The sequence below is a fragment of the Mustela putorius genome, unplaced genomic scaffold (assembly GCF_011764305.1).
Source record: "Mustela putorius furo isolate JIRA1106 unplaced genomic scaffold, ASM1176430v1.1 tig00003983_pilon_pilon_pilon, whole genome shotgun sequence".
Lineage (NCBI taxonomy): Eukaryota > Metazoa > Chordata > Mammalia > Carnivora > Mustelidae > Mustela > Mustela putorius.
The window spans coordinates 5,789,263-5,815,808 of NW_025422123.1; the positions used below are offsets into that span (position 1 = coordinate 5,789,263).

At 39.2% G+C, this 26,546-nt stretch overlaps 1 protein-coding gene across 1 annotated transcript in view; it reads left to right on the forward strand.

The window, feature by feature from the left end:
* The window catches only part of DNAH8 (dynein axonemal heavy chain 8), a 365,321-nt gene that overhangs the window by 202,391 nt on the left and 136,384 nt on the right, over positions 1-26,546 (forward strand). The window contains exons 55-63 of the mRNA XM_045071144.1: positions 4,931-5,073; positions 5,579-5,713; positions 6,109-6,231; positions 7,459-7,672; positions 13,775-13,884; positions 18,420-18,583; positions 19,943-20,135; positions 22,666-22,788; positions 24,330-24,460. Coding sequence (XP_044927079.1) covers positions 4,931-5,073; positions 5,579-5,713; positions 6,109-6,231; positions 7,459-7,672; positions 13,775-13,884; positions 18,420-18,583; positions 19,943-20,135; positions 22,666-22,788; positions 24,330-24,460 — 1,336 coding nt within the window. The remainder of the gene's footprint in view (positions 1-4,930; positions 5,074-5,578; positions 5,714-6,108; positions 6,232-7,458; positions 7,673-13,774; positions 13,885-18,419; positions 18,584-19,942; positions 20,136-22,665; positions 22,789-24,329; positions 24,461-26,546) is intronic.

Here is a 26,546-nt window from a genome sequence, read left to right on the forward strand (position 1 = left end):
CCTGTCCATCAAGAAGATCTAACAATTGTAAATATTTATGCCTGCAACTATAGTAATAATAAAAGGACAATTCAATAAGAAGATATAACAATTATAAATATTTATTCACCCAAGATGGAAGCATCCAAATGCTTTTTATGTATCCAAATACATAAAAAGAGTTAGTAACAAACATAAAGGAACTAATCTATAATAATATAGTAATAATTCCCCTACAGTAATAGTAGGGAATAATAATACTCCACATCAATGGATAGATCATCCAAATAGAAGAAAATCAATGAGGATACAGTGGCACTAAATGACACAATGGACCAGGGAGATTTAATTGATGTAATCAGAACACTCCATCCTTAAATAGCAGAAGACACATTCTTTTCAAGTGCACATGGAACAGTCTCCAGAAGTTGTCACATATTAGCCTACAAACTGCCTCAACAAATCAAGAAGACTGAAGTCATACCAAGCATTTTTTTTTTACCACAATCCTATAAAACTAGAATTCACAAGAAAAAAAATCTGGAAAGAGCATAAATACATGGAGGTTAAATAACATGCTATTAACAATGAATAGGTCAGTCAAGAAATCAAAAAAGAAATGAAAAATTACATGAAAACAAATGAAAATGAAAACACAGTGGTTCAAAATCTTTGGGGGTGTAGCAAAAGCAGTTCTAAGAGGGAAGTTTGTAGCAATACCTTAAGAAGCAAGAAAAATCTCAAAGAAACAGCCTGACCTTATGCCTAAAGAAGATAGAAAAAGAAGAAACAAAACCCAAAAGCAGCAGAAAGAATGAGAAGGGAGGGGCGCCTGGGTGGCTCAGTGGGTTACGCCGCTGCCTTCGGCTCAGGTCATGATCTCAGGGTCCTGGGATCGAGTCCCGCATCGGGCTCTCTGCTCAGCAGGGAGCCTGCTTCCTCCTCTCTCTCTCTGCCTGCCTCTCTGCCTACTTGTGGTCTCTCTGTCAAATAAATAAATAAAATCTTAAAAAAAAAAAAAGAATGAGAAGGGAGAAGATTACAGGGAGAAGCAGACTCATTGCGGAGCTGGGAGCTGGATACGAGACTCGATCTTTGAATCTGGGATGATGAACTGAGGCAAAGGCAGTCGCTTAACTGAGACACTCAGGCACCCAGAAAGAAAAAATTTAAACAGACCAATTACCAGCAGTGAAATTCAATCAGTAATAAAAAAATTCTCAATAGACAAAAGTCCAGGTCCAGACAGCTTCATAGGTGAATTCTATCAAACATTTAAAGAAGAGTTGATACTTTTTTTTTCTCCAACTACTTCAAAAAGTAGAAGAGGAAGGAAAATTTCCATATTCATTCTATGAGGTCAGGTTCACTCTAAAACCAAAACCAGATAAAGACACCACAAAAAAAAAGAGAGAATTATAAGGCAATATCTCTGATGAAAATAGATGCAAAAATCCTCAACAAGCTTTTGATTTTGATAAAGTCCCAAAAGTATTTTCGCTTTTGTTTCCTTTGCCTTTGGAGACAAATCAAAAGCTTCTGCACAGCAAAGGAAACAGTCAAAAAAACAAAGAGGCAACCCATGGAATGGGAGAAGATATTTGCAAATGACAGTACAGACAAAAGGTTGAGATCCAGGATCTATAATGAACTCCTCAAACTCAACTCACACAAAACAGGCAAACATATCAAAAAATGGGCAGAAGATATGAACAGACACTTCTCCAATCAAGACATACAAATGGCTATCAGACACATGAAAAAATGTTCATCATCACTAGCCATCAGGGAGATTCAAATTAAAACCACATTGAGATATCACCTTACACCAGTTAGAATGGCCAAAATTAACAAAACAGGAAACAACATGTGTTGGAGAGGATGTGGAGAAAGTGGAACCCTCTTACACTGTTGGTGGAAATGCAAGTTGGTGCAGCCTCTTTGGATAACAGGGTGGAGATTCCGCAAGAAATTAAAAATAGAACTTCCCTATGACCCTGCCATTGCACTCCTGGGTATTTACCCCAAAGATACAGATGTCGTGAAAAGAAGGGCCATCTGTACCCCAATGTTTATAGTAGCAATGGCCACGGTCGCCAAACTATGGAAAGAACCAAGATGCCCTTCAACGGACGAATGGATAAGGAAGATGTTGTCTATATACACTATGGAGTATTATGCCTCCATCAGAAAGGATGAATACCCAACTTTTGTAGCAACATGGATGGGACTGGAAGAGATGATGCTGAGTGAAATCAGTCAAGCAGAGAGAGTCAATTATCATATGGTTTCATATGGCATAACAAATAGCATGGAGGACAAGGGGTGTTAGAGAGGAGAAGAGAGTTGGGGGAAATTGGAAGGGGAGGTGAATCATGAGAGACTATGGACTCTGAAAAACAATCTGAGGGGTTTGAAGTAGCGGGGGGGTGGGAGGTTGGGGTGCCAGGTGGTGGGTATTATAGAGGGCACGGATTGCATGGAGCACTGGGTGTGGTGAAATAATGAATACTATTTTTCTGAAAATAAATAAATCAATTTAATAAAAAAAAATAAAAAAAAAATAAAATAAATAAACCTTAAAAAAATCCTCAACAAAATACTAGCAAACTGAACCCAACAATACATTAAAAAATTACACATCACAATCAAATGATATTTAGTCCCAGGATGCAAGGGTGGTTCAATATGGAAAAATCAATCAGCATGATACTTCACACTGAGGAAAGAAAGGATAAAAACCATATGATAATTACAACAGACACAGATACAAAAAGACATTTGGCAGGGTACAACATCTACTCATGATAAAAACTTTCAACAAAGTAGGTCTAGGGGGAACATACCGCAACATAATAAAAACCATATATGAAAAACCCACAGCAAACATCATTCTTAAAGGAGAAAAACCAAGAACTTTTTCCCTAAGGTCAGGAATAAGACAAGGGATGTCCAAAAGACAAAGCAAGAAACAGACTTTTTTTTTTTTTTTTTAAAAAGAAACAGACTTTTTAACTCTGGAGAACAAACTGATGGTGCCCAGAGGGGTGGTGGTGGGGGAGGGGGAGGTGATGGGGATTAAGGAGCGCACTTGTCATGATGAGCACTGGGTGCTGTATGGAAGTGTTGAATCACTATATTGTACACCTGAAACTTATGCAACACTTTATGTTAACTGTATTGTAATTAAAATAGGAAATGTCATGGAAATATATATCAGATAAAATAATTTAATACAGAATGCATGAAGGCTCTTTTAATTCTATAATAATGGATAGACAGCCAACCCAAATTTTTTAATAAATGGGCAATAGATTTCAATACATGCTTCACCAAAAAAGACCTATAAATGGTGAAAAAGGCACAAGAAAAGATAATTCCACATCATTGGTTATCAAGGAAATGCAAATTGAAACTGTAATGTTATATCATCACACAGCCACCAGAATGACTAAAATGAAAAGATTAGTTCTACCAAATACCGGCGAGAATGTGGAACAACTGGGGCTCTCATATAGTGCACAATGGTATAACCACTTTGGAAAACAGTTTCTCAGTTTCTTGAGAGTTAAACATATACTTAACATATGACTTGATATTTTGCAAGGAAATTTGAAATTGAGGTCATTCCTGTAGTACTGAATTTTTTCTTTGCTACTCTCAAATGTGTGCTCCCCTGCTCTGTTTTTGTGCACTCTGTATGCACAGCACCTTTTTTTGGTACAATCCTGAATGGTAGTATGGTATTTCTGGAGACATTTAAAATGCCTGTCAAAACGAACAAAGCAATACCAACAATGCAAGTAATCTAATTTAAATGGTAGCAATATTAGCGAATCTGACCAAGCTGGCCTAACCAATAGTGATTATAAGCCTTCCTAGGTTGTAAGGCACATTCCAGATATGTTAAAATATAAATAAATAATTTTTAGAATTCATGAAATGTGGTAATAATAATTATCATACCAATAACATCAGTTAATAAATTAGTAGTCAGGAGCCTGAGTACTTTATTAAGTAGTTTTAGAGCTAGATTTATTTTTCCCATTTTCCATGGCAAACATTCTATGTTCATTAATCAGTTACCCCTTTAGGTGTTTCTCATTCTTTTTTTTTCTTATTTAATTTTATTTTTTCTGTGTTCCAAGATTCATTGTTTATGCACCACACCCAGTGCTCCATGTAATTCATGCCCTCCTTAGTACCCACCACCAGGCTCACAAAACACCCCACCCCCACTCCAAAACCCTCAGTTTGTTTCTCAGAGTCCAGTATCTCATGATTTGTCTCCCCCTCTGATTTCCCCCAATTCATTTTTCCTTTCCTTCTAATGTCCTCCATGTTATTCCTTATGCTCCACAAGTAAGTGAAACCATATGATAATTGACTCTGCTTGACTTATTTCACTCAGCATAATCTCAATTGATGTGGGTTTCCTACTAGACACCAAATATGTCTTTGGTTTTTACCACTAGCCAATCCTAATTCCATTTCGGGCCAGATCTCTCTAGATGAAGGATTTAGAAATTTAAAAATTGACTTTATAAAAGAGGCATAACAGATTTTTTTTAAAGATTTTATTTATTTAATTGACAGAGAGAGATCACAAGTAGGCAGAGAGGCAAGCAGAGAGAAAGAAGAGGAAGCAGGCTCCCTGCTGAGCAGAGAGCCCGATGTGGGACTCGATCCCACGACCCTGAGATCATGACCTGAGCCGAAGGCAGCGGCTTAACCCACTGAGCCACCCAGGTGCCCCGAGGCATAACAGATTTAAATGATCAAATGCCATATATATTAGATAAGCTGCTATGTTAACATATTTTTGGAAAATGTTTTAAATGTTCCTATGATTCTGTTGCCTGCTTATAGTATTTGCATTTTTATATTTTGAGATAACTTTCAAAGAATGCAGTTTTTGATGAATTAAGATGAATTTTTACTTACTGTGTAGGAGATTGGGAACACTGGAATAAGAAACTTCAGCCATATTATTATCCAACTGACAGTATTCCAGAATATTCATCTATTTTGGTTCCAAATGTTGACAATGTTAGAACGAATTTTTTGATAGACACCATTGCAAAGCAACAGAAAGTAAGTTTGATTTGATAGTTTCTTAGCTGATCACAAACCTATACAAAACACATGCCTTTTCACATGCTACGGATAGAAAAACCAAATTCCAGCACAAGGGGCTAGAGGTGATGCCATTTAAGGGAAGCACATTTAGGAAATGAACCCCAGGACATGCTTCAATTCATTATCCCCTGAGCTGCTGACGTCCAGCTTGCAAGGGAAGTGGGTGTCTGCTCATAGAGTCCCTCCCTACTCCCATGGTCACGTGACTATTTACCCATACTTCCTTCCAGCATAGTTATAGTACACATTTTATATTGAAATTCTTATTTGAACTAGAATTGATTGGTTGACTGATTATTTTTTTTTAGGATTTATTTTGATGTGGGTCTAATTCTAAAAAGTGATTATAATTAGTTGTGTTAACTATTACAATGAAAAAAAAAAAAGCTACCAGAACCATAAGGTATTTAAAGCTGAATGCTTTACAACCCCTTTCATCATGATTATCTGATTATTGCAGGCCGTTTTGCTCACAGGAGAGCAGGGAACTGCAAAAACTGTAATGATTAAGGCCTATTTGAAAAAATACGATCCTGAAGTACAGTTATCCAAAAGTCTGAACTTTTCATCTGCCACAGAACCCATAATGTTTCAGGTAAAACCCATCATCTGCTGAGGTAATCAACATTTTAAATGTTATGAGTGCTGGTTGCAGTAAAATGTGTATGAATATAAAATATGGTATATGTGTGTGTGTGTGTGTGTGTGTGTGTGTATAGGAAATGGGGCTGCACTTGGCGTTCAGCTATTAGCTTTCCTAGGCCAAGTATAGACAGCAGATTTTCACCTAATATTGAGGTTGAAGCTGAACTTTGTGTATAAAATTCATGATTCACATTTTAATAACTTATTTTTTTGCAGTCTTACAATGTCTATTTTAATAAACATTTATGTAAGTTAAATAAGTTCTACTCTGAAAAACAGGCTCATCATTTCTAGGAAAATGGGTTGAAATCTTAACACTTAAGACAAACATTTCCTCTTCTCTAGAGAACAATGGAGAGCTATGTGGATAAGCGAATGGGAAGCACATATGGGCCACCAGGAGGCAGAAAAATGACTGTATTTATTGATGATATTAATATGCCTGTGATTAATGAATGGGGAGATCAGGTATGACTACATTATCTCCTATAAATGATATTTAATTGGTATTTTTAGTTATATTTGAAAGGTCTCAATAGCTTTCATCTTATGAAGCTGAGTAGCAATTCTCTCAGTTTTGGCTTCTCTGTTAAGAGCTGGCATTCTCCCTTCTTGAAATCCCTGTGTGTTTTCAGCAGTACCCCTTCCTGCCTTCAGGCTTCTTGATTTCACCACCCTTTCTGACTCCTCTTTTTCTTTCCCCAGGGTTTTATCCTTGCTGTTACCTCTTATTCTATATACTCCCTCTGAGGAATACCCAACTTAGAAAACACTTTTTTTTTTTTTTTTTTTTTTTAAATTTTTAACTCTGTCACATACATGCCTTACTCATGATCATCTGTCAACCCCAGAGTCATTCTCTATCAGAGACCGTCACTGATGATTTCAGAATTCTGCATGTTCCTTGTGGGATTCTCAACACCTCCCTCTCACCACTGCCCACTGCCTCATCAGTAATGTCCACCTAGAGCTTGCCAGGACCCATTCCATCTGGCCTTTTATCTGAATTCACCTCAGATACCTATAGGAAGTCAGGACTCCCAGATCCGTGCTTTCCCTGAGACTGTTCCTCAAACAGCTCTGCATGGCCCTTGCAATAGCAAGAAGAGAAAAAGCCAGTGAGGGAACCCTATAGAGCAGTGAGGGATGGGTGGAGAAAGAGTGATTTAGGAAGTTATCCAAAGTCACAAGGTGAGCCTGGGAAGAACTGAGCCTCTGAATTCAAAAGAGGAAAAGTTGTCAGTGAGGAGGGAGCGTTAGCAGTGTGAGAGGCCACCAAAAAGATAAGAACGTAAAACAGAAACCCAAAACACTTAGTAGTCCTGAACGCTCAAGAGTAAAACCATCCCACATTCTGATTTAAAGTAGTTTGAAGTGTTCAGTATTGATACTTGTAACTCTGAATACTGTTGTAACTCTACCAACTATTCCATTACTCATTAAATTTCTTTGGAGATCCACTTCATCCACATGGTAAAGAGCACCCTGGACTCAATTCAGACGTTTAGCTTATGGTTTTGTTCATGAATGGTAGTACTGAAATCAGATGGCCTTGCAGGTGACCATCAACATTCACAAACACTTCACTGACAAGTGTTGAATACTTTCTTCTAATCTCAGGTGTACAATTTTGTAGGAGTTGTGGAGGAATATGATAGTGGAATGTGACTGTAGTATCACTGTATAAAATTTCAGATAACTAATGAGATTGTGCGCCAAATGATGGAAATGGAAGGAATGTATAGCTTGGATAAGCCTGGAGACTTCACTACTATTGTTGATGTGCAGATCATAGCGGCAATGATCCACCCTGGAGGCGGTCGAAATGATATTCCCCAGCGTTTAAAAAGGCACTTTACTGTGTTTAACTGCACATTGCCTTCCAACGCTTCAATAGACAAAATTTTTGGTATGGCTATTTTTTCGCGTTTCTGTCTTTTTTTGTTTGTTTGTTTACTGTATTACATAATGGACATAAGCCAAGCAAAATCTTATTTAGGAGACAGAAAGGCTCTGTCTGTAGTAGGGATTCATTATCTGAAATGCAGAGCTAAACACCAGAGAGGAGGGACTAAATATTCATGTTTATAGCCCATTCTAAAAATATTTAAAAGTTTGGCTTTAAGGTTTTAGTTTTCTTGACATGATCAACCAGAGAAATTTGAACTAATAAATGACAGCAGATCTATCATGGATAAACAATATAATGTATCAAGTCAAAAGTAGCATTTTATGTAAGTTAATGAAATGAGATTTTTAAAAAAGATTTTATTTATTTATTTGACAGTCAGAGATCACAAGTAGGCAGAGAGACAGGCAGAGAGAGAGGAGGAAGCAGGCTCCCTGCTGAGCAGAGAGCCTGATTCAGGGGCTCGATCCCAGGACCCTAGGATCATGACCTGAGCCGAAGGCAGAGGCTTTAACCCACTGAGCCACCCAAGCTCCCTGAAACGAGATTTTTTGACAACAAATTTAGGCTCATATAAATTGTTTTGTCAAAAATTATATAGATCAAGGCATACAAGAGGAACTGACCCATGCATATATGTACATTAATTGAAATAGCAAGTACTAAAGATTAGGAAAAAAAGGAAAGGGCAGACTTTCAGTAAATAGTAATGTAGTAATTTTAATGTGAAAATAATTGGAATGGAACCCCTACCTCACGCCAGGCATATCATCAATACAGACAGATTAAAGACTTAAAAAGCATTTAGAAGAATGCCCAGGAATAAATCCCACTTGATCATGGTGAATAATTCTTTTAAGGTACTGTTGGATTTTATTGGCTAGTATCTTATTGAGAGTTTTTACATCCATGTTCATCAGGTATAGTCTTCTTTTTAGTGGGGTATTTGTCTGGTTTTGGAATTAAGATAATGCTGGCCTTTGTAGAATAAGTTTGGAAATTTTCCTTCTATTTCTATTTTTTGGGAACAGTTTGAGAATAGCCATTAACTCTTCTTTAAATGTCTGATAGAATTCTGCTGGGAAACCATCTGGCCTTGGACTTTTTGTTTGTTGGGAAATTTTTAATTACTGATACAATTTCTTCATTGGTTATGCAGTGGTTAAAATTTCTATTTATTCTGACTTCAGTTTTGGAGGTTTATATGTTTCTAGGAATTTGTCCATTTCTTCCTGATTGCCTGGTTTCTTGGCATATAATTTCTCATAATATTTTCTTATAGTTGTTTGTATTTCTGTGCTATTGGTTGTGATCTTTTCATTTGTGATTTTGTTTATTTGGGCCCTTTCTCTTTTTCTATTTGATAAATCTGGCTAGGGGTTTATCAATTTTATTAATTCTTTCAAGGAACCAGTTCTTTCATTGATCTGTTCTACTGTGTTTTTTTTTAATGTCATTTATTTCTGCTCTAATCCTTATTATTTCCCTTCCTCTGCTAGTTTTAGGCTTTATTTGATGTTCCTTTTCTAGCTCCTTTAGGTATAAGTTTAGGTTGTGTATCTGAGACTTTTCTTCCTCCTTGAGGTAGGTCCGTATGGCTATATACTTTCCCTTAGGACCACTTTTGCTGCATCCCAAAGGTTTTAGATTGTCATGTTCTCATTTTCATTTGCCTCCATGTAATTTTTTATTTCTTCTTTAATTTTGTGGTTGGCTCGTTCATTCTTTACTAGCATGTTTTTAAGCCTCCATATATTTGTAGTCTTTCCTAATTTTTTCTTGTGGTTGACTTCAAGTTTCAGACCATTATGGTCTGAGGATATGCATGATATGATTTCAATGTTTTTGTACTTGTTGAGGGCTGGTTTGTGACCCAATACATGATCTATTCTGGAGAATATGTCATATACATGCAAAAAGAATGTGTATTCTGCTACTTTAGGATGAAAATGTTCTGAATATATCTGTTTAGGTCCATGTGGTCCAATGTGTCACTCAGCCATTGTTTCCTTGTTGAGTTTCTGCTTAGATCACCTGTCCATTGCAGTTAAGTGGGGTGTTAATTTCCCCTATTATTACTGTATTATTACAATGAGTTTTTTATGTTATTAATTGGCTTATATATTTGGGCACTCCAAATTGGGGACATAAGTATTTATAATTATTAGATATTCTTCTTTAAAAAATTTTTTAAAGATTTTTAAAATTTACATATTTGACAGAGAGATAGAGAGCACAAGCAGGCAGAGTGACAGGCAGAGGCAGAGGGAGAAGCAGGCTCTCTGCTGAACAGGGAACCTGATCCCAGGAGCCTGAGATCATGACCTGAGCCAAAGGCAGATGTTTAACCAACTGAGCCACCCAGGTGCCCCTACAATTGTTAGATCTTTGCAGCACTGTGTGGTCAGTAGACAGTGTATACTGTGTGCTGGTTTTCTGGGGGAGGTGCCTGCTTGCACTGATTCTCAGTCACAGTGGAGAGTCACCTACAGGGTACCAGGGTGAGGGCTTCGTATAAGCATCTCTGGCCTCCACTGAGGGGCATGGTGTTTCTCCCTGAAGTTGGTTAGTGCCTATTGGGATGGGTAGGGGACAGGGAATGGCATCGTCCCACTCTCTCATTCTGGAGTGGGGAGTACGTGCCCACCACACCTCCGGAAGCCCTCGCAGAAAAATAATCACTTCTCTGGGGTCCCCAGCTTCTGTCAGATCCCTGCCTTCACCCTGTCTGTGTCCCAGCTGTCTGCCTGCTAGGCAGCATAGAACTCCCATGTTTTATCTCGGGCACCTCGCTGGTTTTCAAAACTTTTTAGGGATTCTCATTGCACAAACCCATGCTGATCTTCTGGGGGAGGGTCTCGCCATGCTATGGCTGGTGCTGGTGTGTCCCAGAAAAGCAGTCGTGTGACCACGCAGTGGTTTGGGATTTTTGGTAAAATGCAGCAAAATGGTGGCACCAAGCCTTGCTGCCCTCCTCAGGCGTCTCTGTTCCTGTGCTAGCGAACAGACCAGCATGTTGGCTCCAGCCAGCTCTTCTGCCCCCAGAGAGGTCATGCCATGACTCCGAAACTCACTCCCAAGAAGGGGAACTGTGCCTCCCCAAGTGACCCCGGGGATCTTCAGACTACACTGCACAGTCCCGGGCCTCTGCCCTCCTTCTCCACCAGACTAGCGCTAAGCCCACCATGCATGACCCCAGCGATGGTGCAGATGTCTAGAACTTCTGACTTTGGGCTTCAACATTTATAAAGATTTGTGATAGTCAGCTCCTCTCCTTTTCCCAGTCTGGTTTTGGAGAGTTTTTATTGTGCAATCCTCTGCCTGCTGCATCACTCTTTCTTTCTCTCTCTCTTTCTCACTCCTCTCTCTCTGATCAGGGCTCCCTCCCCTTTGCAACACCTACATTTCTTCCTCCTCATAGATAACCTTTCAGCAGTTCCTACAGTCTATGATGTAGACATTTTTCTATCTCTAGGTGTGCAGTTTGTTCTCTTAGTCCTCAGATCTATTTCTTGGGTGTTGAGAATGATTTGATAATTATCTAGCTGTGTTCAGGGGTTGAGGCAAGCTCAGGGTCCCCCTATTCCAACACCATCTTTACTCCTCCTCCAGGAAAGAACTTTTTTTTTTTAAATTTATTTGACAGATGGAGATCACAAGTAGTAGGCAGAGAGGCAGGCAGAAAAAGAGGAGGAAGCAGGCTCCCCACTGAGCAGAGAGCCAGATTCAGGGCTCTATCCTAGGACCCTGAGATCATGACCTGAGCTGAAGGCAGAGGCTTAAACCCACTGAGCCACCAAGGCACCCCAGGAAAGAACTTTTTAAGAGAGACTCAGAAAGCATAAACCATAGGGAAGGAGATGACAAGCTTGACTAGATTAAAAATAAGATCTTTTGTTTGTATAAAAAGCAACATTAAAGACTGAAAAGACAAGCCCCAAAAGTGGAAGAAAAAATTTCAACACCTATAGTAAAACAAAAAAGTTAGTAATCTGAACACTTAAAGAAATCCTGTGAATCTATCAGAGAAAAGCAAACATCCTAACATAAAAACCAAACCAAAGCATAAAACCAAAGGTCATAAAACCAAGCATTTTAGAAGAGGAAAGCAAATGGCCAATAAACAAATGTAAAGATGATAGACATGCTAATATTCAGGAAAATGCAAATTTAGAACACCAAGGAAATACCATTTTATACCCACTGGATTTGTAAATCAGGCATTGGTGAGAACGCACGAGAACTGAGACACTCACGCTGGTGTCTCATTGGGACAAGCACCAATGACTGGACCTAACTGCTGGTAAAGCAGAACGTGCGGACACCTGCGGCACTTCCACTCCCAGGCATACACCTCTTTATCCTTTGTCTCCTTAATGATTTGCACATTCTGAGTTGCATTTAGGAAGTCCTTTCCTACCCAGAGGTCATGCAGATACTGGCCTGTATTTTTTTCCAGACATTACAGTTTTGCCTCTCATAGTTAAACCCTTCAACCATCTTTACTTGATTTTGGGTATGTGTACCAGAAGACATGCAAGCATATTTATAGAACAACGTTCATGATAGCAAAAACCGTGAAATAATCCAAATATTTATTGGTGGAGAAATTGCGTCAATAAATGACAGTGTAGGCACCCAGCTTAATGCTATGCAGCAACAAACACGAATAGACACAGCTACAGGCTCCCACGTGGCTTCAGTCCAGGAGTATCTTGGGTAAAAGAAGCAAGTCAGAAAGGAATACGTGAGAGGATGTGCAATTAAATTTCAAAAGTTGAAGTTAAAGAAAAGGTTCAAGGTCAAAACCCTAAGCAGAAAAGCTACAAAGAAAAGCAAGTCACAGGTTCTCACCAGGTCAGAGTCGTGGCTGCCCGGGGAGGAAGAAGGGGTTGTGGACGGGGATGGACAAAGGGGGGCTTCTGCTGTGTGGGGGCAAGGTTGTGTTTCTCAATCTAGTAGACTCTATGTGAGCGTTTATTTGTTAAACTATTTTATACATGCTTCCGTGTGATTAATACTGAAAAGTAAAGATAGAAAGAAACGAGAAACTGAGGCTCAGAGAAGTAAAATGACTGCCCCAGCATGGCAGAGGTGTGGCGCTAATCCTGTTTTTCGATTCCAGACACCAAGCTTCTTACAGAACACTTGGCCCACAGGAAGTTAGGGATCTAGAATATGGGGATTCAGGGAGCAAAAGGGCCTTGTAGGCATTGGACACAACCAACCCTGGCTTTACAGGACAATCTGATATTCCCTCGGGGCTACTCTTCTTCATCCACGTGAATGACCCCAGTTTCTTTAGCTGGTCCTCCCTTTGTAAACCTTCTCTGTGTCCCTGAGCACATACTCCTGTTTGTGTTCCTCTGAAAATACCATGTTCAGAACTGAAAGCGTCATTCGACATGCAGGCTCACCAGAGTGAAGTAGAGTAAAATCTGTAAAATTTTGTAGTTTAAAACCCAAAACACTGAGAATTTAGAGACCATCTATAAATGTACAACCCAGTCCTTCGTGAGGAGGGATTGTGTCCGATTGTCATGGTGCTGAGTGTTTCCTAGGGGCGTCACCAGCCCAGGCGAGTGTCCCAAGGTGTGGGTCCTGATTCCAATTCTGTCAACAACCAATCCGTGTGATGTTGAACAATTTGCCTTCCCTGTCTTGATCTGGTCTCCGTATCTGTGATACGAGCAAGAAGTCTCTAAATTCTTTTCCAGCTCTTGTTGGCTTCAGGGCAAGTGTTTTGTAGGCTCCAGACCCAGGCTGCCTAGTTTCAAACTTCAGATCCACCCACATACAAGCTGTGTGACCTTGGGCAAGTTACTAAACTCATATTAGAATGGGAATAATGATAATATCTTTCTGAGATCCTTTTCCATAGGATGTGGGGAAGATTAAGTGAGTTAATACATATAAAATGCTTACTGCTGCACACTAGCTTTGCTGACCCCACTTCTGACCTCCAGTCTTAGCTGATTCCTTGAGACAAATTCTTAACCTCACCCAGCTTACTCAGTCTTATCATGATTTATTCACCAGGATAAACATGCACCTTGTAATCTTTTCGTAAGTGTGTGCCTTCAATCTTGTTTTCTTTTCCAGGAATTATTGGCTGTGGGTACTTTGATCCTTGCAGAAAGTTCAAACCTGAAGTATGTGATATGATTGCAAATTTAGTCTCAGCAGGCAGAGTGCTATGGCAGTGGACAAAGGTACAGAAGCGTTATTGTCCATAATAACAGAAAGTCAGCTGTCCATTCTCACCTCATGGCTCATGAGCTTATAATCACATCATGGAGTAGTGGGGGGGGTGGGGGAAAAACAAATTAGGTGCTCGAATAGATTTATGACACTTTTTCCTTCCAGGGAGCAAATATTCTGGCTGGAAGTTGCTTTCCATATGTATGAGATATTACTATAAGATAAAGTAGAATTTTGCTAAAATGAGAACACTGCTTTTCCACTTGTTACTCTGATTTGTATGTCAGACACTCATGTGTTTACTGGCTGACTGAATGCATGAATTTCAGGATGTTCTTAGCTACCTGAGACTTAAAGTCTAACTTGTATGAGTCTCTGAGATGGAGCGGGGATTAGATGGATGGAAATGTATTTCACAAAAAAGAATATATATATATATATTCTTTATATATGTATATATATATATTTATATATGTATATATGTATATTTAAGATTTATTTATTTACCTTAGAGAGTAGGGGGAGGGGTAGAGGGAGAGGGAGAGAGAGTCCCGAGCATAGTCCACTCTAAGTGTGGAGCCCAACGCTGGGCTCGATCTCACGACCCCGAGATCATGACCTGAGTCGGATGCTTAACCAACTGTGCCACTCAGGTGCCCTAGTCTAGATTTTAATATACAGGTCAGTCTCCTAAGTAAACTCAGCAAACCTGTAGCTATCACCAGATGACTTAAAGCAGACTCATGAAAAAGCAATTAAGTGTAGGTCTGTGACATCTCAGACCTATGCTTAGAACGAAGTTGAGGTATTTGCTAAAAAACGTTCATTAGGCCAATTACACATTTCCTGGAGGAAGTTTATGTCCTGGTAAAACCTGGAGGGTGCCAACCTCTCAGATTCCTGGAATTCTGGGTAAGAGAATTACCAGGAGAGGAATTGGGTGTTTCTTATGAAATGCTCAGTCCACACAGTGCCCTGTAGTGGTCAGTTCCTTGCAGGGCCTTCTCCTTGCCAACACAGGGTCTTTGCACATGCAGTTCTGCCTCTTGTAAGGAAACTTCAAAATGAATGGCAGGGGCTGAGTGTCTGAGATAATTTTCTGTGGTAAGACCCATCTGTTTTCCCAGGGGGCTACTGTTCACAGTAAGGAGATTATATACATATTCTCCTGAAAAGCTTTCGCCTTCTGGGTGTCTTTCCATCAAAGGTTCTTTTGTTATACAAGTGTTTACTGGTTCCTTTCTCATCTTTCTTTACTTCTTTAACCTGTATGGCACAAGCTTTCATTCCACTGCTCTCATCAAGGTTACCAGAGACCTCAGTCTTGCCAAATAAATCCAAGGGGTGATTTCTTCCTCTCACTTGACCCTTTAGCAGCATTTGACATAAATTATCCCTCTTTATTTTTTTTTAAAGATGTTTTTATTTATTTGACAGAGAGAGATCACAAGTAGGAAGAGAGGCAAGCAGAGAGAGAGAGAGAGATGAGGAAGCAGGTTCCCTGCTGAGCAGAGATCCCGATGTGGGACTCGATCCCAGGACCCTGAGATCATGACCTGAGCCGAAGGCAGAGGCTTAACCCACTAAGCCACCCAGGTGCCCCTAAATTATCCCTATTGACACCTTCTTCACTTGGCTTCCAAGGGACCTCATGCTCTTGGTTTTCTTTCTACTTGACAAGTTACCTTTATAAAGATCCCCCTCTCCTTCCCTTCCCCTAGATACTGGAGTGCGCCCGATTTCGACTCTAGAATCTCTCCCTTGTATGCATTCTTCACCCAGATGGTTTCTCCAGCTTCAGGGCCTTAAACACCATCTCCATGCTGATGACTTCAAAATCAGTGTCCAGTCCAGGCCTCTCTGCTTGGCTCCTTACTGGTTTCTAACTGCTTAGTAGACATTGCCGTTTAGATGTCCAATAACCATCTTAAAGTTAACGTGTCTCCACAGAATCCAACTGAGCTTCAGTATGACCTTGACTCAGACTTTGGCATCTTTTTGGTTAATAGCAACAACACTGATCCTCCTCCACAGACTAGGAAACTGCTGCCATCCTTGGTTTGTCTCCTCTGCCCCTCTACTTCCAGTTCTTCAGCAAGTCTCCATTACCATGCTTTCAGAATACAGTCCCAAGCTGAGCACTCTGCCATCTCAGAGTGACCCCCTCGCCCCAATAGATGCTTCAATCACCTGCCCTCTGGACCATTCAGTGACTTGCTTTCTTCTTGCCATCCTAGAGCATGTTCTTTACATAATGCTTTTTTAAAAAGTAAATCAGAGGTGCCTGATCCTGGGGTCCTGGGATCAAGCCCCATGTCAGGCTCCCTGCTCAGTGGGGAGTCTGCTTCTCTCCCTCTGCCTGCTGCTCCCCCCTGCTCTTGCTATCTCTCTCTCTCTCTCTCTGTCAAATAAATAAATAAAATCTAAAAAAAAAAAATTTTTTTTTTTTAAAGTAAATCAGAGATCATTACTTCTTGAAACCACCAGGAGGCTCCCAGTTAGACTTGGAGTGAAACCCGGATACATCTTACTCTGCCCTCTTGCTGTTCCTTCAACACCCCACATTTTTTGCGCCTCTGGGCCATCATACTTTGAGTCATTCTCATCCTTCTTACTTTCAGAGGGGCTTTCTCAGGTAGGCTCTAAAGTAACTGTCCATGGTCCCCAATGGTCATTATCTGTCTCCTGACCATACTTTTATTTTTTCTGACCATGACTTTTATCATTATTTTTTGTCAACTTGTTTGTTTACCGATATATTTGCTTCTTATTTATTTATTGTCAGGCTCCCCTACTAGAATGGAAGCTCCCTGATGGTAGTGGATTGAGCTGCTAGTTACCATGCTATATTTTTAGTTACCATGGTATCTTCCTAAGGACAGCAGGAAGTACTTGAAAATAGCCACTGAATAATGAATACATCTTTCTCCCTTCCCTACCCCCAAATAAACAGCAAGCAGACTTTTTTGTATCTTTTCTTCAAACCTCTCATCCTTCCAAAGCACTTTTAATCCTTGTATACCATTTCATCCTTATATTATTGGACACAGCCTTATCTTTTTAAGATTTATTTATTCATTTGAGAGAAAGACGGAGAAAGAGAGTTGGGGGACAGAGGGAGACATGGGGCTGGATCCCATGACCTTGAGATCATGACCTGAGATGAAATCAAGGATTGGATACTCAACCAACTGAGCCACCCAGGCACCCCTACTTTGCAAAGCTTTAAAGGAAAAGCCCAGGTGAGAAAAGAAAGGAATTGACAAAAATTAAAGTGAAAGAAGCAGGTTAACAGGTGAGAAGAGGGGAAAAAAAAAAGGAATTTATTCAATTCTCTTTAATGATTGCCTCAATGGCTGTCCCAGCGGAGGTCCTTCATAGCAAAGAAATAAGCAGTATTCACACAGCCTGAGCCCTTTATTTCTGCATATTTGTAATATAATCTTACATTTTGGTGAGTAGAATGCATATTTTATCTGGGAATGGAACTGAGCAAAGAGGGAAATTGAAGGATAATTGCTAAAATAACACTTATCTTCATTCTGTCTTCCCTGGCTACCTGCTGTTTTAACTGACACAGGGAATTAGCCTATAATGATTCTGCGATAAGCTCAATGGGCTACTTTTTCAATGTAGAAAGGGCATATTCCATGAATAGGTCCTTAAAAAAATTTTTTTTTTTTTTGCTTTCCCAAATTAATCATGTGGGGAGTTTACTTTGAATCTCCAGAATTATTGTTTGCAGACTCAAAATGATGCTATTGGTATCATTTACAATCTTTACACATGGCCAGCAATGCTTCCCACACCTAGTAAACCTCAAGTTTATCCGTTGACTAGTATCTCTCCACACAAGAATGTGTCGTTGGTATAGATTTGCCTGTTTGGATTCAAAACCCAGAAAAGCTACCTAGTTATTACAGCTGCATTTCACAGTTGCCTGCCAACTTACTATGGGTAGACAGATAAGTGAAAGCATGCTGACTGAGTTTGGATCTCCACAATGAAATGTAGACTATGATATATTGACAGAAATCCAAATATACTAAAGACCTTATAGCAATCTATGGAAATGATCGTTATTGACTTTAGAAGTGAAATTTCATTGTTCTTAACTGTGTGGCAACAAGCTCACACCCAGTTTTTTGTTATGATGTATTTCCACATACACACTAATATGGTTAACAATGATTAGGAATGGTCATTCCCACAACTCACATAGTTTTTTAGAATACAGGGGAAAGCGACTTGTTCAAAGCCAACTAATGCTGATGGAACGGGCATTGGCATTGGCATCTAGAGTGTTACTCTCGAATGGATCTGATTCAAGAGCTTATGGTCTTTGAAATTCTATGTTGGTTTATTTATGATGTGATTTTCTTATCAGCGCTGCAACAAAAATATAAACTTAATCTTGATTTATTTACTCAGCTGATTTCATTTAAAATGAAATTTGTGAAATAAAGTAATTCTAAAGAACTGTTTTTATCTTTTAGTTTTATCTGTGAAGCACCTTGAGAGTAATACATTTTTTTTCCATCTCTAGATGAAAATGCTGCCAACGCCTTCTAAATTTCATTACATTTTCAATCTTCGAGATCTTTCCAGAATTTGGCAAGGAATGTTAACCATAAAAGCCGAGGAGTGTGATTCGATATCTATTCTCCTTTCACTTTTCAAACACGAGTGCAACAGAGTAATTGCAGACAGGTATATATCGTAGCACTTGAGTTTAAATGTACTATGTAAAAAGTTGATGCTGTGTGACCCAATTCCTGCATTATCTACTCAAATAATTAGAGTATTGTCTTCATTTGCTCTGGGGCTCGTGAATCATTGATGCCATTTCCCACTTGCTGGTCCTCTTGAAAAATGTTCAGCCAGTCTACTTGAGTATTATCTCCATAACACATCTTTTTAAATGACCACATCATCTGATAACATTCAGAGGTGAATTTTAGTTATGTATATTTTCTAAAATGTTTGAGCTCTGTGTAGTTTTCACTTGGTGAAATCTGGGAACATAGGCTCAGTCATAGTTCTGAGCCTCCCCTTCCTCCCGTTTAAAATACGGATGGTGATGCTGATCTTGCAAAGCTGTAAGGGATTATCACAACATCACATACATATGTAGTTTTTCTCACATGTTGGTCCTCCTGCTATGGATAGATTTACAATGAAACAAATAATGAAACAAATGAAACAAATGCTCTTCCCCCTCTGATACTGGTAGGTCTGAAAAGGACCTGTGCTGTGTGCTCACAAAACCAGAAAGTGGGCGCTCGCCCACTACTTAATGTCAGTCTGCACTCTTATTGCAAATCTTAGGAACCTTTGACCCCACTTAAGTGACTCATCTGTATTGTTAAAGAAAAAAATTATTTATGACACCTGTTCAAACAATAAGGCATGCAGACTTTATTCAGGACTATTGGCAATGGGTATATGGACCACTGCGATGGGGTCTCCTGTGGAGAGAAATTGAGCTCAACTCCAAATATGACAAGGAAAGAGTGGGAATTTATAGCCATGGAGAAGTTTAGGGTAGGTCGGTGGTTATAAACTACTGAAAGGATATATCAAAGGTAAGGGAGGGATTCTAGCTAAACTGACCTAATAGGATTCTTGCCAAAAACAGACTAGGGTGAATAGATATTACATGGGGAGGGTGGGGAGTGGTGATGGGACATGAGGAATTTGGTCAGATATTGGAGGGTGATCAGATCATGGGGAGTGGGAGATTCTGGGATTAAACCCACTTGAGAGGATTCTTGGTACAATTGGGTAATGCAAAGAAAGACACAGAAGTCCAAAAGTCAAGGCCTAATTGGTAAGAGGATTCAGAGGAGACTAAGATTTTAATCAAGGAGAGACTCTTTGCCAGTATTTTCTTTAAGTAATACTCAGTGTTATAACTCTCTTGAATGGAGCTACATCCTTTTCTGTCCTCCTGTTCTGAGGAGTCCGAGGTGCAGGATGGGGCCTTAAGAGGTAAAGGGAGGTCAGGCATGTTCAATTAGGAAAGATGCCTTCATATTTTACGTATTTACTCCTGTATTTCTCTCCCAGATTTATAACACCTGAAGATGAGCAGTGGTTTAATATCCATCTTGTTCGAGCAGTTGAAGAGAATATTAACCCAGATGTGACATCGTACATTCTTCCTGAACCATATTTTGTGGATTTCCTCCATGAGATGCCTGAACCAACCGGTGATGAGCCTGAAGACACCATATTTGAAGTGCCCAAAATTTATGAACTGGTATTTATTTTCTCCTTTGAAAAGAGCTTTTCAATCAAGCACCTAACTGTATATTTCTTAGCACCCTGGAGTCCTACCATGGAGTTGGAACTTCTGCATTAGTTATATGTTGGGATTCATATCCAAGAAAAATATTTCAGTGTAATTTAGGAAGTAAAACATTTCAGTGTAATTTAGAAGCAATCTCATTAAAGTCAAGTATAAAACAAGGATGCCTCCTATTATCACTACTATTAAGTATGGTTTTGAAAGTTCTAGGCAATGAAACAAATGACAAAAAAAAAAGATAGAAAAAAACAAAAGTATTGTGTGCAGGTGAGGTGATTATCTCTTAATATAATAGAAAAGAACTGAACATCTGTTTTAACTCTTAATAGTTCAGTAAGATGACCAAGTGTGATAGAAATAAAAAACTCAGTAACTTTCCTCTATATGAAAGGCTGGAAAGTTATGGTTGTTGGGCCAGATCCAGCCCTCTGCCTGTGTTTTGTGAAATTTGTGAGCTAGGTAGGGTGTTTACATTTTTTATATGGGTGGAAAAAGAATCCAAAAGAGAAGAATATGGTGGGACATATATGGCATATATGGCATTCAAATTCAGCGTTCATAGGCAAAGTTGTATTGGAACCCAGCCATGTGGATTTGTTTCCGATGGCCCAGGACCACTTCTGCACTATGAGGGTAGAGGGAAATAGTTGTGACAAACCATATGGTCCAGGAAGCTTTAATCCTGCCCTTTGCAGAAAAAGTTTGCCAACTCTTGCCAACAATCGTGCAATAGAAACTATAATAGGAAGGTACTTCATTTAACAACAACAAGTATGTTAAACATCTAGGGATAAACATGATAAAACTTGACTTAAGTCAACACATCATTCTCCCTAAATTAATGTATAGGTATGTAAAATTAATGTATAGGTAATATATAGATTTCATGAAGTTTGAACAGGACTCCAAAAGGACTTTTTTCCCTCTGAGAGAGAGAGAGAGAGAGCATGCACATGCATGCTTGTGTGGGTGAGGGGGGTCAGGCAGAAGGAGAGGAGGAGAGAGGATCTTTTTTTTTTTTTTAAAGATTTTATTTACTTTTCTGAGAGAGAGAGAGAGACAGAGACAGAGAGACAGAGAGAGAGCAAGAGAGCATGAGCAGGGGGTAGAGAGAAACAGGCTCCCCACTTAGCAGGGAGCCTGATGTGAGGCTTAATCTCAGGACCCTAGGATCATGACCTGAGACAAAGGCAGATGCTTAACCAACTGAGCCACCCAAAATCTTAAGTGGGTTCCACGCTCAGCACAAAGTCCAAATTGGGGCTCAATCCCAGGACCCTGATATCATGACCTGATCCAAAACCAAGACTCAGAGGCCCAGCTGACTGAACCACACAGGTGCCCCCCAAAAGGATTTTTTTTTTCAAGATTTAATTTACTTTAGAGAGAGTGAGAACCTGGGGGAGGAGCAGAGGGAGCATGAGAGAGAATCCCAAACAGACCCAGTGCTGAGTGCATAGTTGATGTGGGGCTCAATCTCACAACACTGGGATCATGACCTGAGCCAAAAGCAAGAGTTGATGCCCAATTGACTGCTCCACACATGTGCCCCACAAAAGGTTTTTTAAGCAGGGTCACAAACAAAGTACTTCTGAAGTGCATGTAGGTCAAAGAATTAAAGGGAGAGAAAATATTTGCAAAACAAAGTATTTACTTAGAAACTGTTTGACTACATCAATGATGTAGAACTTCTGTGTGTTTTTTAAAAATCCATAAACAATATTAAAAAGCAAATACAAACAGAAATATTTGTTATATTCCAATGGTAGTTCCCATGGGTGGGAGTTGGCACTGGGGTTTCTGAAGGGGAAGGTCAAGGAATGATTTCATGCTGGCAAACAGCTAATGCTGTTAAAGTTTCAGACCTCTGATAATGGAAGTAACTTATAGTCAACCAATCCATGAAAGATATTTAGAAGTCCATTAGGTTTTTATCTTTATTTTTTGAAAGACTTAATTGATTGGGCCCCTGGGTGGCTCAGTCATTAAGCGTCTGCCTTCAGCTCAGGTCATGATCCTAGGGTGCTGGGATTGAGTCCCGCATCAAGCTCTCTGCTCAGCAAGGAGCCTGCTTCTCCCTCTCCCACTCTCTCTGCTTGGGTTCCCTTTCTTACTCTCTGCCAAATAAATAAATAAATAAATTCTTTAAAAAAAAAAGACTTTATTTATTTATTTGAGAGAGAGTGAGTGCAAGAGAGGGGAGGAGCAGAAGGGAAAGAGGAAAGAGGGAGAGAGTCTCAGGCAGACTCTACGCTGAGTGTAGAGTCTGATGCAGGGGTTGATCTCACGACTGGAGATCACAACTGGAGTTCACAAACTGAGCTGAAACCAAGAGTTGGCACTTAACCTAACCTAACTGAGACACCAATCCACCTCTCCATTAGGTTTTTTAAAAAATTAGAATTACTTTTAAGAGCCTTTACAATTGGTGATTTCATAGATTTGAGCTCTTAAATATTTTTTTCTCTCTCTGTACCCACAGGTCCCATCCTTTGACTTCCTGTCTGAAAAACTCCAGTTCTACCAGAGACAGTTCAATGAAATCATTAGAGGAACATCTCTTGATCTAGTGTTTTTTAAAGATGCAATGACTCATCTTATTAAGGTTCTAACTATTGACTATTTGTTGATATATGTATCAATATATCATATATATTATATGATATATGATCATATAAAAACTGGGTAAATTGCACAGACAGATGTTTTGATAGAAGAAATAAGTAATTTCAGGCAGAGTATAGAAGAATGTCTGTAGGTTGGGTTGTTCACTGTCTCAGAAAACAAAGGCTTAATCAGAAACCCCTTAGCTGAATCCATCTACATGACAGCAGATGATTTTCAAGGACAAATTGATGGGTTTTTGTATTCAGAGCTTTTGACATGTCCAGAGTTTTTCCTTTCTAGAAAGTAAGCTAGAGAACCCTGTGAATATGTAGTCCAATTTTTATTTTGGTATAATGGGAATCCTGTTCCCTTCCCTGTAGCGGAAAAGTTGATGCTTTTAAAAATGTCAATTTCATGATTGGCTTACAGATCATGGGCAAACTGATGAGGAAAGAGTAAGGTGGGAGCACAGGACTGGTATAAAAACAGAAACCAATTAGATAACGACACCCAAAGGAGCCGTTTGTATCATGTGTAGATCGAAAAGGAGTTTCTACAGGAAGTCTGAACACAGTGTCAGGAGGTTTGATAAAGAGGCAGTTTATTCTGTGTTTATTATACTTTGTCTTCCCCAAAGTTGGTGAATTTCCAGATGTCCTAGGGCTGTTTTACATCTATCCACGTCACAAGTAACTATTGCGTACTCGCTGTGACAAGGTCTCGGAGGCCTGGTTAACATATTAAAAAATATAATGATAGAATTGGACCCCCCAAGTGGTTAACATATTAAAAAATATAATGATAGAATTAATACATACCACCGTGTTACTATCTGCCATCTGTCAAATTTCCATTTAAAAAAAAAGCTTTTTAGTATGATAATGAAATTAGTGATCCAACTAGACTTTCATCTTAATCAGTGGCATTAATGTAAAAGGCAGTTTTTTAGCAATGTCTTCAATGGCCTGCGTAAGATGTGAGCCACAATTCCAATCTTATCCTTATCAAGGAAATCAGCCATAGAAAAGCAACACAAGACTAGTCTAAGTCGTTTTCTACAAATGCCTTCCTGCCTTTCTTGTAAGTAGAATTTGGGTACTTAAAATTTTTTTCATTGGCAGAGATACAATAGAGGTAATATTCATTGTAGAGCAGGGTGTCTATCTAGGTTAGTGTGTTAGACTGAACAATAAGCGGATAATCCAAACCTTTCTGTGGATTGGGAAGAGTAGCTCCATCATGCTTTGTGTCCGAAAATAATAAAATTCAAAATTACACACACACACACACGCACGGAGAAAGTGGCTTTGAAATAGGAGGTAGGAAAGCCAATTTGTTCTCTCTTTCATGACAGGCAAGGAAAGAATTTGAGTTGACTAAATCAGTAGGAGGCATAACTAAAAAACTGACATAAACCATTAAAGGAAAAAGTCCAATGTAGTCTGCACACGTACCTTCAAAATTTCGACTCATGTAGGGCAAGAAGATGTGAACAGTTGAATTCTATTTGTAAATACATACCGTTTTATTCCCAAACAGATTTCACGAATAGTTCGAACATCCTGTGGAAATGCGTTGCTGGTGGGTGTTGGTGGTTCAGGAAAACAAAGTCTTTCGAGATTGGCCTCTTTTATAGCTGGATATCAAATATTTCAGATTACATTAACCAGGTAAGGTGAAACAAAACCCAGAAATATATTTTTCTATAATTAATTTCTCTGAAATAAAATGTTCACTTGAAAAATATGACAATTTGGTGTATCTTTTAAATTAACTTTTTATTTAAGTATAACTTATTTAAGGAAATGTATGCAAATCTTGGGTGTCACAAAGTATGTACACCTCAGTTGTTAGTCTACAGATGAAGAACTAAAATATCAGCAGTACCCCTCAAGGGTTGTCCAGTCATTACTCTCTTAAGGTTAATCATACTCTGACTTCTAAACCTACTTAGTTTTACCTATTCTTGAGCTTTCTTTCTTTTTTTTTTTTTAAGATTTTATTTATTTATTTGACAGACAGAGATCACAAGTAGGCAGAGAGGCAGGCTGAGAGAGGAGGAAGCAGGCTCCCTGCAGAGCAGAGAGCCTGATGTGGGACTCGATCCCAGGACCCTGAGACCATGACCTGAGCGGAAGGCAGAGGCTTAACCCACTGAGCCACCCAGGTGCCCCCATTCTTGAGCTTTCTATCTATCAAATGCTATGCAATCGACTCTTGGGTCTGGTTTCTATTGCCTGTATAGTGTTTGGGGCTTTCGTCCATGGTACTGCATGTACCCGTGGTTTGTTCATTCTTGTTGCTGGACAGACCTCCACTTTCTCACATTTTACCACAATTTGTTACCTGTTGTGCTATTGATAAACATATGTGGGGATTTTTTGGCAAGTAGAGCTGTAAGGAGTGTTCTTGCCCATGAGTACAGTTCTGGAGATAGAACGGCTGGGTGTGGAGTGGACATATATTTAGTGTTCGTTCCCCTGAGGAGTTGTTTTCCACAGTAGTTCCACCTACACTTCCACCAGCGGTTCATGAGGGTTTCAGTTGCTCTGCATCCGGGAGCGCTTTCGGCACCGTGAGTCTTTCTCGCTTGAGCAGTGCTGGTGGATGTGTAGTGCTATGTCTCGGTGCCTTCTGTTTGCGTTTCCCATGGCTCATGTTGAACCCATTTTCAGAACTTACTGGCTGTTTGGACAGATCTGTGTTATGTCCTTTGCTTATTTTTTTTCCCAGTTAGGATGTGATTCTTTCTCTTACTGATTTTTGGGAGTTCTTTATATGTTTTAGATCTAATTCTGTTGTCAGAATGTATATTGCATGTATCTTCTCCAAGTCATTGGCTTGCCTTTTCACTCCTGGCGGATCTTACTTTTTTTTTTTTAAGATTTTATGTATTTATTTGAGAGTGAGCGAGAGAGCACACTCACACGTCTGCATGAGTGGGGGGAGGAGCAGATGGAGAGGGAGAAGGAGACTCCCGGCTGAGCTGGAAGCTCCCACTTGGAACTCGATCCCAGAACCCTGAGATAATGACCTGAGCTGAAGGCAGATTCTTAACCACCTGAGCTACTCACGTACCCCTTGGTAGATCTGATCTTACTTTTATTATTATTATTATTATTATTATTGTGTTTTTATGTCTAAATTACATTTTTTATTACGTTCAATTAGCCAACTTAAGTTACCAAATTTTTTTTCTTTTAGTGTTCTTTGTATTCTGTTAAAAAATATTTGTTTACCTTTGTTTACCTATGAAGATATCTCCTGTGATTTCCTTCATATTTACAAACAAAATGTGCTCTTTCTACATTTAGAACTATAACCCACCTAGAATTTATTTTCTTATAAAGTCTGAGGTAAGAGTTAAGATATAGATATACAATCACTCTCAACTCCATTATTGACAAGGTCATGTTCTTCCCGACACATTTCAGTGTCTTTGCTTCCCCATCAATCAACTGATCACGTCTTTGATTACAGTCTATTCCACTGATTTATCTATCTTTGTACTATTACAACTGTTTTAATTACTGTAGTTTTAATATATTTTGAACAATTTTGTTGTTCTTCAGGATTGTCTTGAACATTTGGCCTTTTGTAGTTCCTTCTAAACTTTAGGTCACTTTTTAAATTACTAATTTATACAAACTACTCTGCTGCCAAATAGATAAAAAAAATTAGTAAGGTACAAATGATAAGAGCAGTTAAAAAAATATAAAGCATTAAATATCTAGAGATAAATCAGCTGTCAACATT